The 21,410-nt window shown below is 47.3% G+C and overlaps 2 protein-coding genes across 12 annotated transcripts in view; one reads left to right on the top strand and one right to left on the bottom strand.

Annotated features, from left to right (window-relative positions):
- Positions 1-21,410, top strand: part of LOC142790041 (uncharacterized) — a 467,642-nt gene that overhangs the window by 217,136 nt on the left and 229,096 nt on the right. For 9 of the 10 annotated variants that reach the window (XM_075885070.1, XM_075885072.1, XM_075885073.1 and 6 more), the window contains 3 exons: positions 53-207; positions 3,419-3,697; positions 18,919-18,985. In XM_075885070.1, coding sequence (XP_075741185.1) covers positions 53-207; positions 3,419-3,697; positions 18,919-18,985 — 501 coding nt within the window. The remainder of the gene's footprint in view (positions 1-52; positions 208-3,418; positions 3,698-18,918; positions 18,986-21,410) is intronic. The other variant, XM_075885074.1, reaches the window with a different exon arrangement.
- LOC142790043 (uncharacterized) overlaps positions 1-21,410 on the bottom strand; it is a 111,216-nt gene that overhangs the window by 57,914 nt on the left and 31,892 nt on the right. Inside the window, exon 2 of one of the 2 annotated variants that reach the window (XR_012889370.1) lies at positions 16,007-16,361. The gene's annotated coding sequence lies outside the window, so the exon portion shown is untranslated. Of the gene's footprint in view, positions 1-16,006; positions 17,660-21,410 lie in introns of those variants that run through there. The other variant, XM_075885075.1, reaches the window with a different exon arrangement.

Below are 21,410 nucleotides of genomic sequence, written 5' to 3'. Positions count from 1 at the left end.
CTCGAGCGGAGTTAAGCAGAAAAAGAAAAACGTGCACATTCATTTCCCACAGCACAGCCCCAGCGGTGGGCCTCAGCGGCTCGAGCGGTGGGGAGAACAGCAGTGGCAAGAGGGGGCGCCTGGAGAGCCCCCCCGAGCAGGCCAAGCCCGCCGAGGATCCCGAGGCAGCCAGTCCTGGCCAGCGTCGCAGCCAGGGACCGCCTCATGGTGAGAGGACATCTTTCGTATAACATTCGTTCTGGTCAACCATGTTCCTAGCGATGACCGGCTGAAATGTTTTGCACTGCAAGTCATCAGAATGGCTGCTCGCTTTTGAGGAACACTGAAGCACGTTTTGAATTTAAATAAATGAGCTTTCGCTCTGATGTCATCAAATTTCGTGCTCTAAAAACTTGTCAAGCTTTTTCAGAACTAGTGCAAGCAGCTGTATTTTGGTTAGAAATCGCAGCAAGCATCTCGTACGGTGATGCAAATATTTCTGCTGTAAAGGTTGGTGGAAGCTTCTGGACAGTTACCACCTGCAGAGCTTCACATACCATCAGGACACAGGTGAAACTTTCCTGCTGATTGGCTATTGCTGCCAGCAGTGCTGGTCTATTAGAACATTCCCAGGAGGTAATGGAACCAGCAGGTGACGGAACCAGTAGCTGGTGGTTGCAGTGGGTGTTGAAACCAGCAGCTGATGGAACCAGTACCTGGTGGTTCCAGCAGGTGTTGAAACCAGCAGCTGATAGAACCAGCAGCTGATGGAACCAGTAGCTGGTGGTTCCAGCGCAGTGTTGCAGGCTGTCGGCCAACTTGTAACTCGCCGACATGAAGCACACCTCCAAGCAACAAAGCAGGCAATAAGCCTAATTCGAGCTGCATATTGTCAGCTGCAGGCTTTATTGCAGCTTGAACCAGCTGAAATACGGCCTGTTTCTAACTGAAAGTTAGTCCCTGCACAGCTGAACAATCGTCACATTCCAATTTTGTAATACTTAGTAGTATAAGTTAGTAACACGAGTTACAGCGGTACCAATGAGCAGATTTGTAACTCGCCGACATGGAGCACACCTCCAAGCAACAAAGCAGACAATAAGCCTGACTCGAGCTGCATATTGTCAGCTGCAGGCTTTATTGCAGCTCGAACAAGCTGAAATACAGCCTGTTTCTAAGTGAAAGTCAGTCCCTTCACAGCTGAACAATCGTCAAATTCCAATTTCGTAATACTTAGTAATATTGTGAGGAACCGGTTTATTCGGCCAGGCTCGAGCTAAATCACGCTGGTGATGATATTCTTAGACGAAGAAGATGTACAGGTGGTGATGATTACAAAGAGAATAAAGAGTCATTCGCTTGTCGCGCTCACACTAATTCCCCCGCTCGGTGAAAGCGGCTGCCTGGTCGCTTGACAGTATTATGAAATGCATCGCGCATAATGCTTTAAATGAGATACGTGCACTATCTCTGTGCTCGTGGCATAAGCTGCATGAGGCGCTGGCTTCAAAGCTTCGTCGTTCTCGCAATCCGATTCCTCCAAATCGCTCTCGCCACGTGCTTCATTCACAATGCCCCAATTCGAGCACAGTTCCGCAGTGTCAGCATCATCATCGGCCGAAATCAAATCATTATAACACATGTCCCATCAGCTCTCCCAGGTCGGAGTCGACGACGCGCTGCCACAAATCGCCGCCGTAGTGCTCCTGTTCGGAAGCTTCAGGCTTGGCATCGGGCCTGACAATCGACGAAGTCGGCTTCGCGAAAATAGTTACGCGCACATGTAGCCGCACTAAATATTCACCATCTCCACAGCTGAATACCGGGACTCTTGAAGCGGCAAGTTGGCTGCCAGGTGGTCAACAGCTATGAGCAAGCGCTTCGCAACGCGGCACCTAACACGCGGATTACGCTCTAGCTTAGCGGTCATACTTTGGACGTTTTGTTGAGCGGCACGAAAAAGTGTGCTAGTCCTCCCGCCGGCCATCATGACCACACACACACACACACACACACCAAGAGCGAGCAAGACGCGCACACGCGTGGAACAGCTCTGGGCGCGTTTCCATTCGGAAAACGAAACTAATTCGAGCCAGCGTGGCGGGCGTCGCAGAGCAGTGGAGACAGGTGAAGGGGTTGTGATCAAGAGAGGAGAGCAGACTTGCGAGAGAAGGGCAAGGAGTTGCGATTAAGCACGGGGGAATGAAAATTCCTTCCTCCGTGCGATAAAGAGAGAGGAGGATGCGGCGGGCGGGCGACCTTGAAAACCAAGACACGGGAAGGAGGCAGGTTGGGTAGTTCGCTTGAAAGGTCCGCGAAACTCGCCTGTAGAAAAACTTTAAAAGAGTGCCAGTGTGCGCAGCCGTCAAAGCATGGTCGGCACGTTCGGTGCGCGCGGTGGCGTTCAAAGAATCGGCGGCTGTGATAAAAAAAATCGTCTTGTTGCGCCGGCGGGTTTGCGTAGCCTCACGATCTTCGATATTTTTCGATTCATTTCGCACAAATGGACAGCCATTTTTGCGCTTCCGCTCGCGTGCGAAGGGAATGCCGAGTCGAGTGTGAAGGGAGCGAGGACAAATCCTAAACACGGAACGGATAGCAAATTGTCAGAATCTGTGGGGTAGCGTACGCACGTGCACTAGACGCAGACTATCGGATACAGTCAGTAGCCGACAATTTCGGCAAATGGTCTGGTCACTCCAGGCCGGCAATGTCAACGACAGTACCAGCCATCAAAAATGGGGTACGTGGCGGACTGGTCTTCCCAAGATTGGTGGCAGTGTGAAAACACAGGCCTCGTCCGGCGATGCAGGGTGCTCAAAGTAGTGGGGGGACAAAGGACGGAGGGGTGCGTAACAAAAAGCGGTTGAGGAGAGCAGCAACTAGAGGGGCGCGGAGGCAGAATCGGCGTTTCACAATAAGAATGTATGGGCACGTCGCCGATGCCTGATCGTTGGTTGAAATTGGTTTCTTGGGAAGTCGGCACACCGCTGACTCCGTTCGCTGTAACCGATCAGTGGCGCTGGGAGACGTTCGTTGTAAGTGCGATTTTGTGCCATTGAACCAATGTATATTTTTACGGTCACGCGGATATTGTTTGTTTTAAGCAAAAGTTTGTTTTAAGTGGGGCCGTTATATGTGGGCTCGACAGTATCTGTGATGTTATGCCTTTCAAAGTAAACCTCCAGGCGAACACGATACGTTGGCCAGATACCATCCGCACCTCCTAATTTGGGGGGGCTGCCCAGCACTCATGTTTGCGTGGTTCACTCGTCGCCACCGTTATGTCAATATCGAGATACAACACGAAAACCAGACAACACTACAAAAGGGCAACTTATTGAGCAGCTTGTTTTTATACTTCATGTATGTAAAATTGCAGTGGCCGCATTGATAAGACTGCATACATCAAACGCTTCATTCCACCCTTTGCATGCAGACACCAACGGTTTATTAGGTCCCTCACTGTCAACCACTGGTGGCAGTTCCCCCAGCTGCAGCCTGGGCTACGAAGGTGCACCCGTGCCGCAGGGTTACCTCGGCCGCAGGCCAAGCCACATAGGCGACCAGGCGGGACCTTCAGGGTGCTCGAGGTTCCTCCGTAGGACACCTCCCCATCAAGCCGTTTCTGAGCTGGACGAGGCCAGTCGTGCAACCCTGCAAGAGGAGCTCTCTCCCACGCTATCTTGCAGGAAACTTGCTGCAACGGACACCAGAGGTGTGCATTTTTTTTTCACAAGTCGTGCTCTTTGAAACCAAGTTGGTCTAGCTAGTTCGGGTGCTATTTTGTGTGTGTTGTGTGACAGAACAGAAAGGAACATCACAAGAAAATAAAGAGGGAGCAAACAGCCAATGGGTGAGCTGAGAGATGAAAAATGTTTTCTACGCATGGAGATATACAGTAGACTCTCATTAAATGAAATTCTTCAAATTGTAATACTGCTGAAATAGAACAACTGCCTCTAATAATGGTTTTGTACTGGGAATCGTGTTTCACTGCTTATCTCTTGGCAAGCAAAGCTCCTACTTGACAGAACACATTTTAACGTGACAGCGTTAAAGAGCTTGTTTTGCAGAAATTCTGGCATATGTGTCAGCGTCATTGGTTGTGAGCGAAAAATCTTATGCCTGACCGAAAAATCCACAACAATGCAAATAAAAAAATGAAGATAAAAAGTTTTGGAGCAGAGTGGAGACCGAACCAGGGTTGTTTGGGCTAAACTGGGGATTCAACCCGAGTCGTTTGCGTGGCAAGCGGATGTTCTGCCACACGGCCATACCTTAGCTTGTTAAAACATTGAAAAGAACTTCCTCTGCTTGGAAATGCAGTGAAAGTAGCTTTTGTACTTCAGAAACACACGCATCCTGTATACATGCTTCACAATGCAACATGAAATATTGCAGTAATAATGCATCATACAAGCGTCCATTGCCAATGGGCGTCAGAATATGTGAATATCGTAATGGCTCCGTGGTTGAAAGCCGGTTCATCGGTACAAAAGGCACACACACTACTGCACCTGTCCCCTTAAGGCCACGTTGTGGGTGGATAGAAAATTCGATAAGGTTTCATCCACAAAGTGTTTGAAGTACCACTAGGAACAAGATCAGTGGCGCTGATCGGTTACAGCAAATTTGCGATTCGTTTCGTGTTCAGGACTTGTTCTCCCTCACTTCGCACTCGACTCAGCATGCCTTCCGTTCGCGTGTGGAAGCGCGAAAACTGCTGTTAATTTGTGCGGAGCAAATCGCGAAATATTGAAGTTCTTGAGGCCACGCACGACCGCCGATTCTTCGAACACTGCTGAGCACCACAATCCAGGTGGCCATGCTTTATTTTAACTTCTGCACGCGCAGGCACTTTTTCCAAGTTTTTCTACGTGCGAGTTTCGCGGACCTTTCAAGCAAGCTACCCAACCTGCCTCCTTCTCGTGTGTTTTGATTTTCAAGGTCACCCTCCCGCCGCATCCTCCTCTCTCTTTATCGCAACTTCTTGCCCTTCTCTCACAAGTCTGCTCTCCTCTTTTCTCTTGAACACAACCCCTTTGCCCGTCTCCTCCCGCCGCTCCGCGACGCCTGCCACACTGGCTTGAATCAGTTTCGTTTTCTGACTAGAAACGAGCCCAGAGCGGTTCCACGCGTTTCGTCATGTGTGTCGGGCGTGTGTGGTCATGATGGCCGTTGGGAGCACTAGCACGCTTTTTTCTGCCGCTCAACAAAACGTCAAAAGTGTGACTACTTGGCTTGAGCGTGATCCGCGCGTTAGGTGCCACGTTGCGGAGTGTTTGCTCATAGCTGTTGACCACCTAGCAGCCAACTTGTCGTTTCGGGAGTCTCGGTATTCAGCTGTGAAGATGGTGAACATTTCGTGTGCGGCGGTGACGACTACATGCGCGCGAAACTTTTTTTGCGAGGCCGATTTCGTCGACATTGGGCCCGATACCGAGTCTGAAACTTCCAAACTACGGCGGCGATTTGTGGCAGTGCGTCGTCGACTCCGACCTTGGAGAGCGGGTTGGACATCTGTTGCGATTGTTTAATTACGGCCGATGATGATGCCGACACTGCGGAACCGTGCATGGATTGGGGCATCGTGAATGAAGTACGTGGAGAGAGGGATTTGGAGGAATCGGATTGTGAGAACACGCAACTTTGGAGCCAGGGCCTCGTGCAGCTTATGGCACGGACCTCAGTGAACGAGCACACTGCCATTTTGAATGAATTCGAGACAGTCCTTATCACTTCTGCTCTTCGAAACACGTGCATCACGAACTTTTTCAGCCAAAAAACGTTTGTGTTTTCACTCGCAACGTTTTTTAAAAGCTGGGTTTCATTTACTACAAACTTAGGGATACAACAAACGGATGCCGCGTCATGCTTAGTTTCGTTATAAGCGGGCTCAACTATAATACTTCAATGATCAGCCAGGAAACAATGTCGCCCCTTGTGACTCTGACTTCGGACAACGCTGTTGCTGCGAAAGACCTCGCAACCGCAGAAAGCGTGACGGCGATTGCAGCCGCTGCCTCCCTTACTGCAGGTATGCGTGATCGAGCGGACTGTGTAAGGATAGATGCTATATTTTTTTACCACAGCTGACTGAATATCGTTGCCCGCAGGGGCGCCTGCGCAAGTAAGTGTTTGGTGTGTAGTGACACCACGGACCCGAGCTAACGGGGGGGTTTCGGCTCTCTCCCACGCCTAGCCGTGCGTGGCTTTGCCGTGTCCGGGGAAAAGGGGATCCTGGGGGTTGAGCCGACGCTGGGTGATTGGACCTTTAAGGCCCCCCGGCAGAGGCAACACACCCCTTTGGCCCCGGCTTCACGTAGACGGCACCTCTGGGCTGACCCACCCAGGAAAAATCGGCAGTCGCCTTTTCCTATCTATTTCTCCCTACATCTTCGTCTTTATCTCTTACTGTTTATCTGTCCTGTCTTCTACTCTCTTCCGCTTACTTCCAAACTTCCTGGCGGCTAGGGTTAACCCTGTGCAAATAGCCTACCTTGGTCTAGGCGCATTGGGTTATAGTGGCGTTGTACGGCTGGCGTCTGCAGGTTTCAGCATCCGCAAACTTGTAGCGTCCCCTCGTTGGGCTCCGTGGTGGGTGGCCGCCAACGCTGCTGAACAACATACAATTAGCCTACATACAATTAGCAACATACAATTAGTCTGTACCAGTTTTTTGGGCAAGGCTGAGTGTCGCTGCCTAAAGCTTAGTTTTAAATGCGGATCATTTCTTAATTACACAATGTCGCGCTTTGGCAACTGCACCGTCCACACCCCCACTGCGCATGCTCGCGTGTCGTGCCGCATGCACACAATTTGTGCCGGCCCAGAAAGACTTCCGCAAAACTCGCTTCTTTCCCCTTCTCTCCTCTCACAAGGCCAACGCAGGCAGTGTCGGCTAGTAAAAAATGGACCGCTTGCCCTGCAAAACCGTTCGCTGGCCACCCTGTATGTCTAGGCACTGGATCGTGCATTCGGAATTCACTCAAACAAGGGAGTCTTTACTTGGCTTTCGCTTGACTTGATGCTTTCCTTGACTCGAGTAGATGTGATGGAAGCAACATTACCTTCAATCAGTAGTGGGGCACAAGCCAACATCAGCGTCATACCACTCTCCTTCATTTAATGAATAAGAACAACAAAGGTGTAATAACGGTTAAGGGGGGACGTGCCTCTGAGAACGAACTTTCTTGTTTCTGGTCGGATGATGATGAAAATCGGCACAGACACTAAGAATGGCCTCACCATGCATCCAAAAAAATTTCGAGGCGATAGCACAAATACTTAATGAGAGACAAATTATTTTTCAATTGAACCTTGTGGAGGGGCTGGAGGATTTATAAAATGACAAAAATAGTTGGTAATTGCTGTATCCACTGCCAAATGTATGTTGAAGGGGGCTGCGTTCTCAAAATAACTTATTTGCAACACTAAAACTTGTAGTTTATGTTTTCTCCAGCGACACTGCAATGAGCACACTTGCACTACAAACAAGAAACTCTATAAAAAATTCTTTAAGAAGTACAATGAAAAACTAGGATCGCAGCCCCCTGAAGCACAGTTCAAGGAGCATTACAAAAATAAACGGAATCAAAATCCGTACAGTGGTTGCCCAGATATCTGCTCCACGATCTGAGTGTAATGCCAAAAAAACAGTATTGAGAAAACTGCATTTAAAGTTTCAACTTTTTTTTACGTCTCTAAAACACCTTAAGATTGTGATCTTAGGTTTGTCTTGTGATATTTGACTTTTCAGGTATCTGGTCTCTGACCAGTGTGCCTTGGTTGCCCTTTTTTTTTCCCCCATAATTTCCTTTTCATGTTTTACAAAGAACAAGTATGGATTTCAAACCAAGTTCTTTGTATGAAGGAGTGGTGTGATAGGCATGACAGAAAAGATTGTAATTGAATGAGACCATATACTGAATTGATTACACATATTCTTGTGCCGAAGTTGTAATTAGTGTAATTACGTTCTTGATTATAAATATCCACTGAACATTTCTTTATTTAGAGAGAGGTTTATTGCATCAGAAAAATGGATCACACCATGACAGCCCATGCCTTCTTTCCAAATAACAGTTATGGGCAGAAAACTGGTGGCACAGGAATTTTTAGCAGTATATTTAATGACGTAAAACGGGCATATAAAAATTCTTTCCCCTGATTCATACGTGCTCTTTTGCCGCTCTAGCTGTGAAACGCATCATCGTACAGCCGGTCGCGGAAACTCTAATCTACAGCAATTCATTAACCTCGGAACATTCATAGACGTTCGTGGCGATATCAAGCACGGCTCCAAGCACGTCTGAATCGCATCACAAAAGCTTATTGACAGCACTCCATATGACCGTGGGGTGCGCGGCCGCGCGGACAGTGCAGCCGGCGCGTAATGCACTTGCCGGCGGCGTTCGATGACGATGTGCGAAATGTGTAACTACGAAGACAAAAAATCGGCACGCACTGCATTGGCATCGCATTTTCGAATGACGACGCGCGAAACTGCTAGCCGCTGTTCCGAGCAATCCATGGTAGTGAGGGGGGGGGGGGCTGACGAGCTTGACTGTGTTGTCCGCTGCCGATGCGTAAAACGTACGCGATGCGTACGTGATTCAGAGGAGCTAGCGAGTGATGTGGTACATTACTTGCAAAGAAGCACGTCGCCAAGAGTGCGCTTGCGCGCCGCTCCTGCTCGCAGTCTCGCTGTCAGAGGAGTTAGGCCTAAAGCAGACTCCGATGACGCGCCGCACTTGTAGACCGCCGCGCGCCCGCTCGTAGTAATCTGATCGTGCATCCGGTGCGGCCACTCGTAGCAATCAGATTGGGCCGCCGCTTTCAGCTTCATTGCTTGCAAAGAAGCACGTCGGCACGAATGCGCTAGCGCGTCGTTCCTGCCCGCAGTCTCGCTGTCGGCGGAGTTAGGGCTAAAGACGACTCCAATGACGCGCGGCGCTCGTAGACTGCGCTCCCGCTCGTAGTAACATGATCGTGCATCCGCTTGGTGCTCGTAACTAAAGCGTAGTTATATCTTAAGTGATTATCAAGCCGTGAACACGTCACGAAGTGGTGATTTTTGAGAGCCATGTCCTCGCGACGCACAAGCAGCAGACGACAATCTCCCGGAGCGAGCATCGGGCCAATGGCGAGGCGAGCTGAGGCAACATGGCGGCCACGGCCAATCAAGGGCCTCAAAACGACCTTCAAACATTTGCTTTTTCGCTCGCTTGTTGTTGAAGGGAGGAGCCAGCTGAGGCGGGAAAGTTAAACTCTGAGAAATGCTCTTTCCTATGAGCCCAAGAAGTCGGCTCCCGGCCCAAGCATCGCGAAGCTATAATTTTTTGAAAATCGCCGTTTTCTGTGCTTCGAGAAAATCTGTGCTTCGAGAATAATGCTGTTGAAACTTAATTTTGCCGTTTTGAGGAAAAAAATCATGGCACACATACTTTTAGTCGATTAATATGCACCGGGAATGTAATAGGACTGATTGTTTGTACGAGCGTGTCGTTTCTTCTAGTCCTGTAGCAAGTTGTCGCCGTGTGCTCGTCTGCCGCGAGGCCGCTTATCAGTTCGGTGACTGTACTGACGGCGATGTGCGACAAATGTGCGTGCGTCATCCACGATCCGTCGAATAACGCAACCATGTTTTCCGGCTTGTCCAGAGTAAGTGTCGCGAACCAAAGTTGCTCCCTCGCTCATCAATTTTGAGGCTACACAAGTGCCGAGGTGTTAGTTTCCTTTTCTCGTAAGACTGCCGCATTTTCGAGCGAAGATTGCGACAACGTTGCGAACACGTTGTTAAAAGCAGTCTACCTGTTGCCAGTAGCCTTCATTGCGAGGACCGCGTGCATGATCACTGCGAACTTAGCGCTGCGATTGGAGAGGTGCTGTCGTTTTGGAGTATCGATGGTGAATTGCTTCTGCTGGGCAAAAGATAGCGCGATAGAGCATCAGCATCTTGATGCTTCTTCCCAGATCTGTAGGCGACATCGAAATCGTACTCCTGCAAGCGAAGCGACCAAGGCGACCCGATAAGTTTTTCAGCGATGAAAGCCAGCATAGGGCGTTATGTTCGGTCACAACGGTAAAATGATGGCCGTGAAGATATGGTCGGAATCTTTGCACTGCCCAAACAACAGTAAGGCACTCCTGCTCGGTGATAGTGTAGTTCTTTTCTGGAGCGGTAAGAGCACGACTTGCGTAAGCAACGACGCGTTCGCGTGAGTTTTTGTCACGCTGCAAGAGTACTGCACCAAGACCATGACTACTTGTGTCGGTGTGAAGGATGGTGGGTGCGGTGGAATCGAAGTGGCACAGTACCGGATCCGACGTGAGGGCTTGCTTCAATGCCGTGAAAGCGCTTTCGCAGTCTTCGGACCAAATGAAGGGGACGTTCTTTGCGAGGAGTTGATGGAGCGGAGACGCAAGTTCCGTGAAACCACGTATGAAGCGCCGGAAGTAAGAAGATAACCCAAGAAAGCTGCGCAGGTCCTTTTGACGTAGTGGACGAGAAAAATCGAGGACAGCGGCAAGATTCTCGGGGTCGGGCCGAATTCCTTCTTTGCTGACAAGGTGGCCGTGAACCTTGATTGTCTTGCTAGCAAAGGTACATTTCTTGGTGTTAAGGGGAGATGCTACTCGAAAAACGGTTTTCTTTAATAAGAGTCTGAATTTAACACAAATTGGCATGCTAATAGAGTTTTTTCTCCTCCTTACGAATATGTCATTTATTTTCATGTAGGTTGCTTGGTTTTCTTTCTGCAGGTCAGATACTGCAAAATAATGGCCATTGTTATGCAACAATTGTGACCTATAAAAATTTGAGATAAAGCATGCAGATATAGCTGACTATGATCCTTTGGAACTGTAGAGTGCAAAAAACTATATTAATTTTGTGTGTAAAAAGGTGAAATACAATAATAAAATAGAAAAATTTACTATGGCTCTAGTTGCCAAGGGCTTTCAATGTTATGTAATTTTTGAAAAACATAATCAAGCAGCACTGACAATCTGAATAGATACTTGCACTCTATGGGCCTTCATCATGCTATGTGGAAAATTTCATAGAGGTATGACAATTCTAAGTATACGAACTAGCGTGTATAAGAAGCACAGATCACACAAAACTGGAAAAGGAGAAAAACGCATTTGAAAGTTTGAAACCTTTTTTTTTATCAGAGCTGTTAGAAATGCATAATCTTTGGCCATAATGTTCAACAGAACTTTGAAAAGCACTGCAAGTTACCAGAACTGTCCTGCAGCATAGGTTGTGCCCTCGCGGTCCTTGCGAGCACTCTCTTCTAGCCGTGCCCTTTTCACTCCACGACGACGGTGGGCCCTTGCTTCTGCTGTCAGACCTTCTGACATTCTCTTGATGCGCCTTGCATCGCGGGAATCACTGAAAGTAACTAGATCTCTAGATGGCAGTATGTTGAGCTCTTCCAGGATGTGCTCGAAATTAGCACGACCCTTGTTGAACCACAGGATTGCCATAGCTGCGGCAGTATCGACAATCGTTCGGGAGACAAACTTAGTCTGTGGGCAAAGTAGCCAAATTTTGCTGTTCAGGGATTTTGATGCGTTCTGGGTTTTCCCTTTGATGCTTCGAGCAAGGAGCTTCTCATCCGTTAGCCGCTTATAAATGGGCAAAACAGCCAATCCCTGTGCTTTTATCAGGAGAGGTGTGTGGCGTGGTGCAGGTTCACCAAGTGCTTCAGCGTGTTGACGTTTGCACCACGACTCTGTTCCTGCAGGGCAAAACTTGTGGCTGCCAGCATTGTCATTGGAGCATGAGTGGAAGTACGAAGCCCATACTGTAGTGTACATATCCCGTACACTTCCCCTGTTGCTTGTTATGGCAATCTGATGATATGTTTGGAGCTTCTGAATGGCTGGCTCTTTCATTTTCTGCCCTCGTGGTAATGGCACATGCAGCTTCCGTAGCGCGGTGCCATGTCTCTTGGCCACATGATTAGTGCAGTCTTCTTTTTCTATATTGACAGCACCATAGACTTTTGACTCTGCAACTGCACTATATGCTTTGCTGTCACCGTCACTCAAAAATGTCATGAAATGCAGTGGGGTGTCATAAGTCAATGTTCTCTGCCAAGTGCGCATCGCAGCCTCCGTTTCCATGGCATGGGAGGAACAGTCTGCATTTTTTTCACAGACTGGGCCATGGAATGCCTGCCACACTTCCTCGTATGGGCCCATATACTTGTGCCTACTGCATGTCAGGCAGTAATTTGATATGACCTCGAAGTCTAAGCAGAGGTCAGTATCTAAGGAGATAACTGCGCCAATCCCGTTGTGGCTTTTGTGGCCCGTCTTCTGCCAAGTGCCGTCGAACATAACAGCCACATCAGTTTCGCCTGCTACTTCTTTCGTCAACTCTCTGGATCGGCGCAAGTTATCACTCACAGCTGCCATGGCAGCGGTGTGCACCTTCTTTGCTATGGAAAAAAATCCTCGGTGGTGCGTTGGCTTTGGGAGTCCAATAATGGAGCAAAATCTCGACAATTGCTCATGCCCAATGCCGACATTGCGTGCACCCACCACCGCTTTCACATTTACAGCGAAACTATCTCGGGAGCTCCCACTGTCGTACCGTTCGCTCACTCGGCTGCTGCCGTTCGCCGTAACACGCAGTGACGTATAGGAGCACGAAAGAACAGTCGCTGAGCATTCGCTGTTTTGGCAATGAAGTTCGAGGAGCGACAAAAGTCCCTTGCGCTTTTCTGCTGGCTCCCGAACGGCAAGTTTTTGAATACCGCAAGCAGGGCATGCCGCACCTGCCACAAGTGTCGTCAGCAAGAGAGTGTCGCAAAAAACTGTCGTTGCACAAACCTCATCGCGCTGTCTTTCGTCTTTTTCGAAGAAGCCAAGCTTCTTTTCCGAAGCACTGACGAAAGAACGCGCAGCGTCAATTTCTTCATCGCAGCCACTGTCGCTCGCGCACTCGTCGATGCCGCCGTCAGGCCTAGCACACGTAGGCGCGTTGTCGTTCGTCGCCGTCGTTCGGGGCGCTTTACGCCGCCTTCCCTTGAACTTGTGCTTCGTTCAAAACTTCTGCGTTCTCACGTTGCACTTTTTCGGGCTTGTCACCGCGGAAATATGCGTAGACGCGCAGAAAAGCAGACGGACCAAATGCCGATGGCCGCCACCAACACAGCTGACAATGACTCGGTAGCCAGTGGCGATGCGGCTTAGGGTGCCAAGCGTTTCAAACCGCTCAAACCACGTGATAAAAAGGCCTCGTTTTTTATTTTTTTTTGCCCACGTATGAAACTGGCGGTCATCGGAGCTGTAGGAAAAGGCCGGACGCAACTTTCCCAACCGATCGCGATGGCGGGCAGCACTGCGACGGGGAGCAGCGCGCAGTCAAAGCTGGCCAATATTGGCGCAAATTCACGAAATTTTGAGCCACGGCGATTTCTTCATACACATTTGTTTGCATTTTGCGGTTCGAATTTAGTTTGGAAATTTTCACAGATGAAAGAAGGTTTGAAGTTACAATGCAATAAAATTCAGAAATACGAGAAATTTTGCTAAAAACGCGATTTTTCGACTCTCATCTCTCCTTAAAAGTAGATGACGTGTTCCATGATCTTGGAGCATATGCTGGTGAGGGAAATGGGACGGTAGTTTCCAGGGGAAGACCGGTCACCTTTTTTGAAGATTGGAATGACCTTCCCTGTCCTCCAATCATCTGGCACTGTACCTGTGTCAAGTGAGTGACGAAAGATAATACAAAGAATCGCACTGCACGCATATTTTGTACTTTTTAGTGCTTAAGCGTTGATTCCATCAATACCGCAGGATGAAGAACACTTCAGGGAGTCAATGACCTTGACAATGCCCTCTGCCCTGAATTCAATACCCTCCATTGGAGGAAAATTGAAATATGGAAAGTGTGGTAATGCATCTGTACTTGTTTTGTGAACACTGAACAAAACGCTAGATTCAGTGCGTCGGGAACTTCGGAATCAGTAATGGGTGTCCCCATGTTATCACATAGTGAAATGGCACTTCTATTATCAGGCCTAATCATTTTCCGAAAACGGCGCGGGTTAGATTGCAACATATTTGGTATGGTAGTCGAATAGTAGTCACGCTTGGTGCGTGCTTTTAATGACTTGTATTCTTTAACGACCTTATTATGCTTTTGCCAGGCCGAGGATGACCCAGTTCGTTTAGCAGCTCGAAATAATCGCTTTTTTTATTACTTAGGCCTTTTAAAGACTTGTTAAACCAGGGGGAACGGGCTTTTTCATTTATAGCGATAGTTGGCCTGTAGAGATTCATTAAACGCAGCATTTCGGCTTTGAATAGTATCCAAATGCTCTCAGTTGAATGCTGCCGATATGTAAGGGCAAGTTTCTCGAGAAAAACAGAAAGTTCACGATTGATGCTTGAATAATCGGCTTTGTCGTATAGCGTGAGTACTTTTTTAGATTTCTTGCTTTTTAAGACGTTGCAAGGAAATGTTGCATGAATGACGTTGTGGTCACTAAAACCACGGATATACGTAAGGGGGGGGGGGGCACATTATCGGGGTGTGACGTGAAAAGGAGGTCCGAACTTGTTGACGAGTGTTGGGTTACTCGGGTAAGTTTATTGACCAGCTGTGAGAGGCGAAAAAGCAAACTTATGTTTACAAATTCTGCAGCCATGTTATTTTGTGCAAGACATGACACAACATTACTCCAATCTATTGAAGGAAAATTGAAATGCTTCGTGGAAAGACGAAAAAAAGGAGCTATCGGCACTTGGTGGACGGTAGCAACAGCTGATTAACATGTGCGGTGAAGTGGCGTGGCAGCACGTCCAAACCATTTCCAGAGAATTTTTAACATTTACAGCAGAGCACTTAAGCAAGCGATGTGTGGCAATCGCCACACCGCCCCCACGGTTATCATCAAAGTGGTCCTTGCGAAAGATATCAAAATATGGCAGATCAAGAAGAATCTCAGAATCAAGTATGTTAGAGGTTAGCCTCGTTTCCGTCAACAGAATGACGTTGCTAGAAGAAGAGATCAAGGTGCATAACGGATCGCGTTTTGGCATCAAGCTGCAAATGTTAGTGTAAAGCAGTGAGAGATCATGCTTAACACTCTGATTCGGTCTTCGTGGCTTTTGCGCCCGTTGCTAGGCCTGAGGTTCGACAACCAACTGCTTAGCCTGATCAAAAACATACGTTTTTCTGCCACAGATAAGCTTGTCATAACGGAGCTTAAACGGGGAGTGCTGTGCTTTTCCAAATTCGATAAGGCGCCTTCTGGCTACACGAATTTCCGGGGCAAAGTCTTCACTGAAGCGGTATTCTGTGCCTTTCAGTTTACTGCTAGACGAAAGGAGTGCTTCTTTATCCTTGAAGTGGGCAAATTTTACTATTATCGGACGCCACTTCCCCTCACGATAAGCTCAGAGTCTATGGGCACCTTCTGTGTCACGACTTTGAATAGTCATGCCCAGGCTTTTGTGACAGAGATCAGTAACCAGTTCTTCACTAACACGCCACGCCTCGTTTCGCACATCACTGAACCCGTAAAAGATCAGGTTGCGCCTTCGGGATGTGCTTTCCATGTGGCTAATCCGGTCAGACAGCCTAGTTACCTGAGCACCGCTGTTAGTGGCAACACTTTCAATGATTTCAAACTGAGACTGAACATTTGAAAGGGATAGTAAGTGTGATTCTATTTTGGTCAACCGCGAGCTCAGGTCATGGAACATTTTTCATGTTCATCAAGGGTTGATCTGATTGAACCTAACTGCTCAATCATGGCCGACTGCCCAGATTGCAACGTCTTCAGTATATCAAGCATGTCACTAGGCACCACTTAGGCACCACACAGTGTTCATTCCTAGGTCCAGGATTAGTCTCAATATCACCTGCTAATAACAACAATTTCAACAGCATTTTGGCACAACCGAGAACTACAGAGATGGAGCGCCGTGGGCTCAGCAGAACAAGTAATGATCGGCATCCAGTTCGCTTAGCGTAAAGGCAGTGGTAATTCGTTACCTGCGTAGTGAAGAAGTCAAGCGGGTTAGGATGACCCATCGCCGGTGTGCCGCCGAGCCCACTAGGCACAGTGAGCGTCTGCCCAGGGTTTATATTGGTGCTCCAAGGAACGGTGGCGCTGTCAGAAGATAGCGTGCCCGAAATCCAAGATTCCAGCTGATGACCACGAGGCAACCGTAGTGATAGCGTTTGGCGGTGATGCGCATTTTAGTGCACAGTACAGGCCGGGCTGGCGCACCCCGTCATGGCGAGGTGACGCGTTCACAGGCAGGTGGTCAGCGCCGCATGGTAGTGGAGACTGAGTAGGCTTGTCGAAGTTCTGCAGTAGCATCAGGATCCAGGGCAGCACGAAGAACTGCGTAGCGAAGAAGTCAAGCGGGTTAGGATGACCCATCGCCGGTGTGCACTTGATGGGCAGCTGACAGGGAATCGCAAATTATTCATCGTGGAGGAAATTTTGTTGTAGCAGTATTAGACAATGCCCCTTTGCGCATGCCCAGTTCGAAAAGTTTGGCTGTGCTTGTGCCTAGAGGGTGCTGGGGTTTTGTTGAAGGCCAGAAATTCTAATGTTCCTTCTCGAAGGGTGAAGGTCGATAAGACATGTATAGTTGTGCCCCATGTGCATACAATGCTGTACCACCACAAGAAGTTTGGGAAACGACATGGAGTTGAGGTCAAGTTTTTGATGCTTAAGGAGCTTGCAGTCCTATGCACGTTCATAGGTGGCCACGAAAACGGGGTGCAAGAAGCACTACACGAAATCATATGCAGAATGCAGTGCTAAAGGGGTATATGAAATACATTTGTCATGTGGCTAAAGTTGTGTGGCACAAATGAAAAGATGTGCCAACATGTGCACGTGTGAACATGATTTCTCAGTAAAAGAAATGCATACAAATGGGCACCTACCCACCCAGTGCTCAGAGTGCAAGTGTAAACCAATGCTGGAAAATAAGAAGATATTGCGCTGCTGCTGCGATAATAGAGCAAGTAAAATTTGCAAAACACATTATACAAGGAAGAAGGGAAATGACTGTGCCAATGAATCATCTGTTGGCTAAAGTATGAAGTCCTTTGCCACTTTTCATTGTCAAATTACTGTATTGCCCATGGACATCTTATAAAACTTCGTAATAACTGAGCTTTTGAATTTTTGTATACTGCTGTTTGTGTGTTGGGAGGCAGGCTTGATTACCTTGTTGCAAAGGCTCCTTGGTGGGGATCTACCTTACTTCTTTGTTATTTGTCTGCATAGCATGAGCTTACTTTCATTTTGTGGATTGTTCATTTGAATCTTCTTTTTTTCATGGTTGTTCAAATTATCAACCTTTAGCACTTCTCCGAAAGTACTACACTATGCAGTCGAATCTCGTTGTAGCAATCCTCAATATAATGGTTTTTTTTCGAAAATTCCCCTCCAAATGTTCATTGGTTAATTGTAAAAATGTTTCACTACTACAAATTTCAGAATATTGCATGTTTCAGAATAATTTATCGAATTTTATCTCCCTTACATTTTCAGAACACTCCAAAATAATGAATGACGACTTTAAGAAGCTATTCACGGCTGTAAACATTATGCCCAGTCCCGTGGCTGCCACTCTCGTCATGATGAGAATGCTGACATATTTCTCTTTGCCTGCACTATTCAATTGTGCGATAGCGCTGTTGTCATCATCATCGTCTGGAACTTGCTTTTCAAGTTAGGCTTTGCCCCGTCATCCTTGCTTTTGTCAGGCAGCTTGACATGTGGGCTGGTTTCTAGCCTTTTTGTTGGTGGTTGAACATTCAAGATGAGTTACGGAAACAGCACGAGAGGAATGCTTAGACGGTTAAAAACGCAATACGAGAGACCTATTGGTTGAAGTCTCTGATAACTCGTTCATGCTGTATCAACGTTCACACAACCTACAGTGCTTCAACAAAGCGTGCATGTGAACTTGGCTAATGACCGATAAGATCCGTATCATCCATTGTGGTAAGGACACTACGACGAGAGTAAAGACGACGTTGAAACAGTGTACGCAAACCAACGTGAAGCATTCGTATTAACTGCTAACATTTCGCAGTGTGTAAGAAGGACGCGCCTGCTTACCGTAATAGTTTATTTTCCAGCAGTCGAGCTGCTCACATCAAGATAGACTGCCCTCTTTTTCAAATAAACGTGCACTGGTTCTGTATTACTTCGAGTTTGTTTTTTCGCACTTATTTGAGCATAATGTGGTTGCTCGATAATGTATACACAGCATGGTTATGCGGCTCATGTGTTAATCTTTACTATTTTTGTGCAAAGTTTTATTACTTTCATTAAAAAAAACTTCACAATAAAGGATAATATTTGGCGGTTCTTTGAGATTTGTTGCATTGAAATTTCACTCTGTATTCACCATTGCTACAGATCCTTCTTAAGCGTAATGGCTGCCGTGCAAAGAACACTGTGCCACCAGTGGTCCGGGTGCAACTAGCAACTTCGATGAGGACGGCTTGCCTCATGAAGACTATGGCTGTATTTGTGCCTTGTTAATTCACTGATAATTTTTTTAGAATGGTGCATTAGTAGCTGTAAGTTATGTCTGTAGACAATTACCAGCATGATTTGTGGTCTACACTACAGTGTTGCTTGTGTCTGTACAGTCTAGTGTAGAACACACTCACGACCTTTTTTCTTTCTTGCCTTTTTTTGTTCGCTCTCTCCTGGAATAGCAAGGCAGAGACACGGCACCTGTGGTCAGCAACTCTAATGCACCTAAGTTGTCGCCTGTATAATAACGAAGAAATTGACCTCTTCAAACAATAGAAAAGTGGGCTGCTTGAACATCATGTAATACATTTTTTTTTTTACATGTCGTCAAAGCATTCTCGTCATTCAGTGCAGCTTAGCATCTTGAACTTGCGGTCTTACTTTTTCTTAGGGCGGCCGTCGTCGCGCTGGTGTGGGCGTCGCCTTTACAGCCCAGAGTCATCTGTACAGGACTCTCCGTATGTATTCTTTCATATTGTTTTTAAATTATTTTATTTTGCAGTGATGTTGCTTCACTTTTCATGTGTTTGCTAGAGATACCTGAACATTCAATGGTATTCTATAGTTTTTCTTTATAGAAATCTGTTATCGATAATGCGTCAAGTGCTACAGCTCATTTGCCATCTAGCGCAAGGGCTGTCACAGAAGGCAGTGATGTGACAGCTGTGCTGAATGATCGATAGTGCTACAGCCTGCTCTATTTCCACTATTCTACACCAAACGGTGTGTTTTCATAGTTTGAAAATGAAACCACAGTCTCTCGAGGCTGAAGCATACTTCTGAAAAGTTTTCTTCTGAAGAAATAAAGTTTACCATCAATGACGATAGTTATAGCGCGAGAACAAAACGACGACACAGAAACAAGGACACGAAAGACACGAGCGCTAACTTCCAACTGAGTTTATTGCGCAGAGCACGAAAATATATAGAGGAGACAGTAACCATGTGATAAAAACCGTATGGCACAAAGAGCAGAACATCAGTTAAAAAAAAAAAAAGCACTGAAAAACAGCAAGGAAAAATCTAGAAGAAAACGAAACAGAAAGGTAAAGATAATATAACTACCTGCCCGCACCGAAACCTTCGAGGAACCTGAGTTCCTTCTCGGACAAAGCTACGGAGGGCTTGCTAATATAAGGCACCTGTTCGCGTGCCATCTGCGCGGCCTCGACAATGACTCGGGTGCTTTCGTCTCTGTTTGTACAGCGTCGCTGGGTCCTTGAAGAGGAGAACACAATTGCACTCAGTGCCGTGCTGGGCAAGAAAACCATCTTTCCTGTTTCTAACACTGTTCGCGTGTTCTCTCAGCGGATCGTTCAGATACCTTCCGGTCGTTCCGACATAACAAGCACCACATGAAAGGGGGGTCCTATAGACAACTTCCCAGGAGCAGGCCGCATACCTGTTTTTCGATGTTGAACTCTGCATTCCGTTGATGACTGCGTTTTCAGGGGCTTTGTAGATTTGGTGAGGCTGAATATTTTGAATGGTGCCGAGAACAGGACACGAACTCCAACTCTTTTTCCAATTTTTTTGAGGCTGTGTGTTATCTGGTGTATGTATGGAATCACGGCTATCCTTTCATGTTTCGTATCCGTGTTGCGCAGATTCCGTCGCTTCCTCTGTTCTGCCTTAATAAGTTCGCAGGATCGTCTCTGCAACAGACGCGATAAACGCCTCGGGGAAACCTGAAGCCTTAAGCCGGGAAACTTGAGCTTTGAAGCTCGCAGAGATATTGTGGGCGCACGACCTATTTAAAGCATTCTCAAGGCAGGTTCGTGCTATGCCTCGCTTAACTATCTTACTGTGAGCGGAAGAAAAGGGAAGTAGAGGTTTCTGCGCACGTGGTTCATAACACCAACAAATGTGCTGTGAGCTAAAAACCAGATTTAAATCCAAAAAGCGTAACTTGTCATTATCGGGTATTTCATGTGTCAACACAAGAGGCTTTAAACAATCTTCGAACACACCTATAGTTTGAGTCGCAAACGAGTGAAACATAGAAGAATTACAATTTACAAGAACCAAGAAATCATCCACGTATCTGAATATTTTGACGACATGCGAGCCTTCTAACTTTTGCTGCAGTTTTTTGCCCATTTTTACCAATAGAAGATCACTGACTAGAGGTAGAGGGACACAGCGACGCTGTACAACCACAGAGATGAAAGCACCCGAGTCATTGTCGAGGCCGCGCAGATGGCACGCGAACAGGTGCCTTGTGTTAGAAAGGCTTCCGTGGCTTTGTCCGAGAAGGAACGCAGGTTCCTCGAAGGTTTCGGTGCGGGCAGGTAGTTATATTATCTTTACCTTTCTGTTTCGTTTTCTTCTAGATTTTTCTTTGCTGTTTTTCAGTGCCCTTGTTTTTGTGTTGTTTGTTTTTGGTTTTTTTCTTATTCATGTTCTGCTCTTTGTGCCATATGGTTTTTATCACATGGTTACTGTCTCCTCTATATATTTTCGTGCTCTGCGCAATAAACTCAGTTGGAAGTTAGCGCTCGTGTCCTTCTTGTCTCTGCGTCGTCGTTCTGTTCTCGCGCTATAACTATCGTCATGCCATACCAACTAGCCCAGGCTGCCACACTTCTAATTTACCATCAAACCCAGTTTTAGGCACACGGCAGGCCCAACGCGTCTTGGTGGCTTTCAGCTGCCGTCACCAGTAGCGAACACAAAACTCGTAGGCTCCGAAAGGCCTACCGGCGGCCCTGTTGCCGTTGTTTAGCGTATGATCTATCACTTGCAACTTGAAGCAGCCGTGTGGCTTCAGTATCTCCCCATAACGTGCCAAGATAACCGACGCAACATACAAAACACGCCGCAACGCGCACTGGCCACTTCGGTTTGGCTTGGATTGGTTTGAATCTCCGTGCAATAGTACGC

This window comes from Rhipicephalus microplus, unplaced genomic scaffold (genome assembly GCF_043290135.1).
Source record: "Rhipicephalus microplus isolate Deutch F79 unplaced genomic scaffold, USDA_Rmic scaffold_66, whole genome shotgun sequence".
NCBI lineage: Eukaryota > Metazoa > Arthropoda > Arachnida > Ixodida > Ixodidae > Rhipicephalus > Rhipicephalus microplus.
This window is presented reverse-complemented; position numbering and strand designations above follow the sequence as displayed.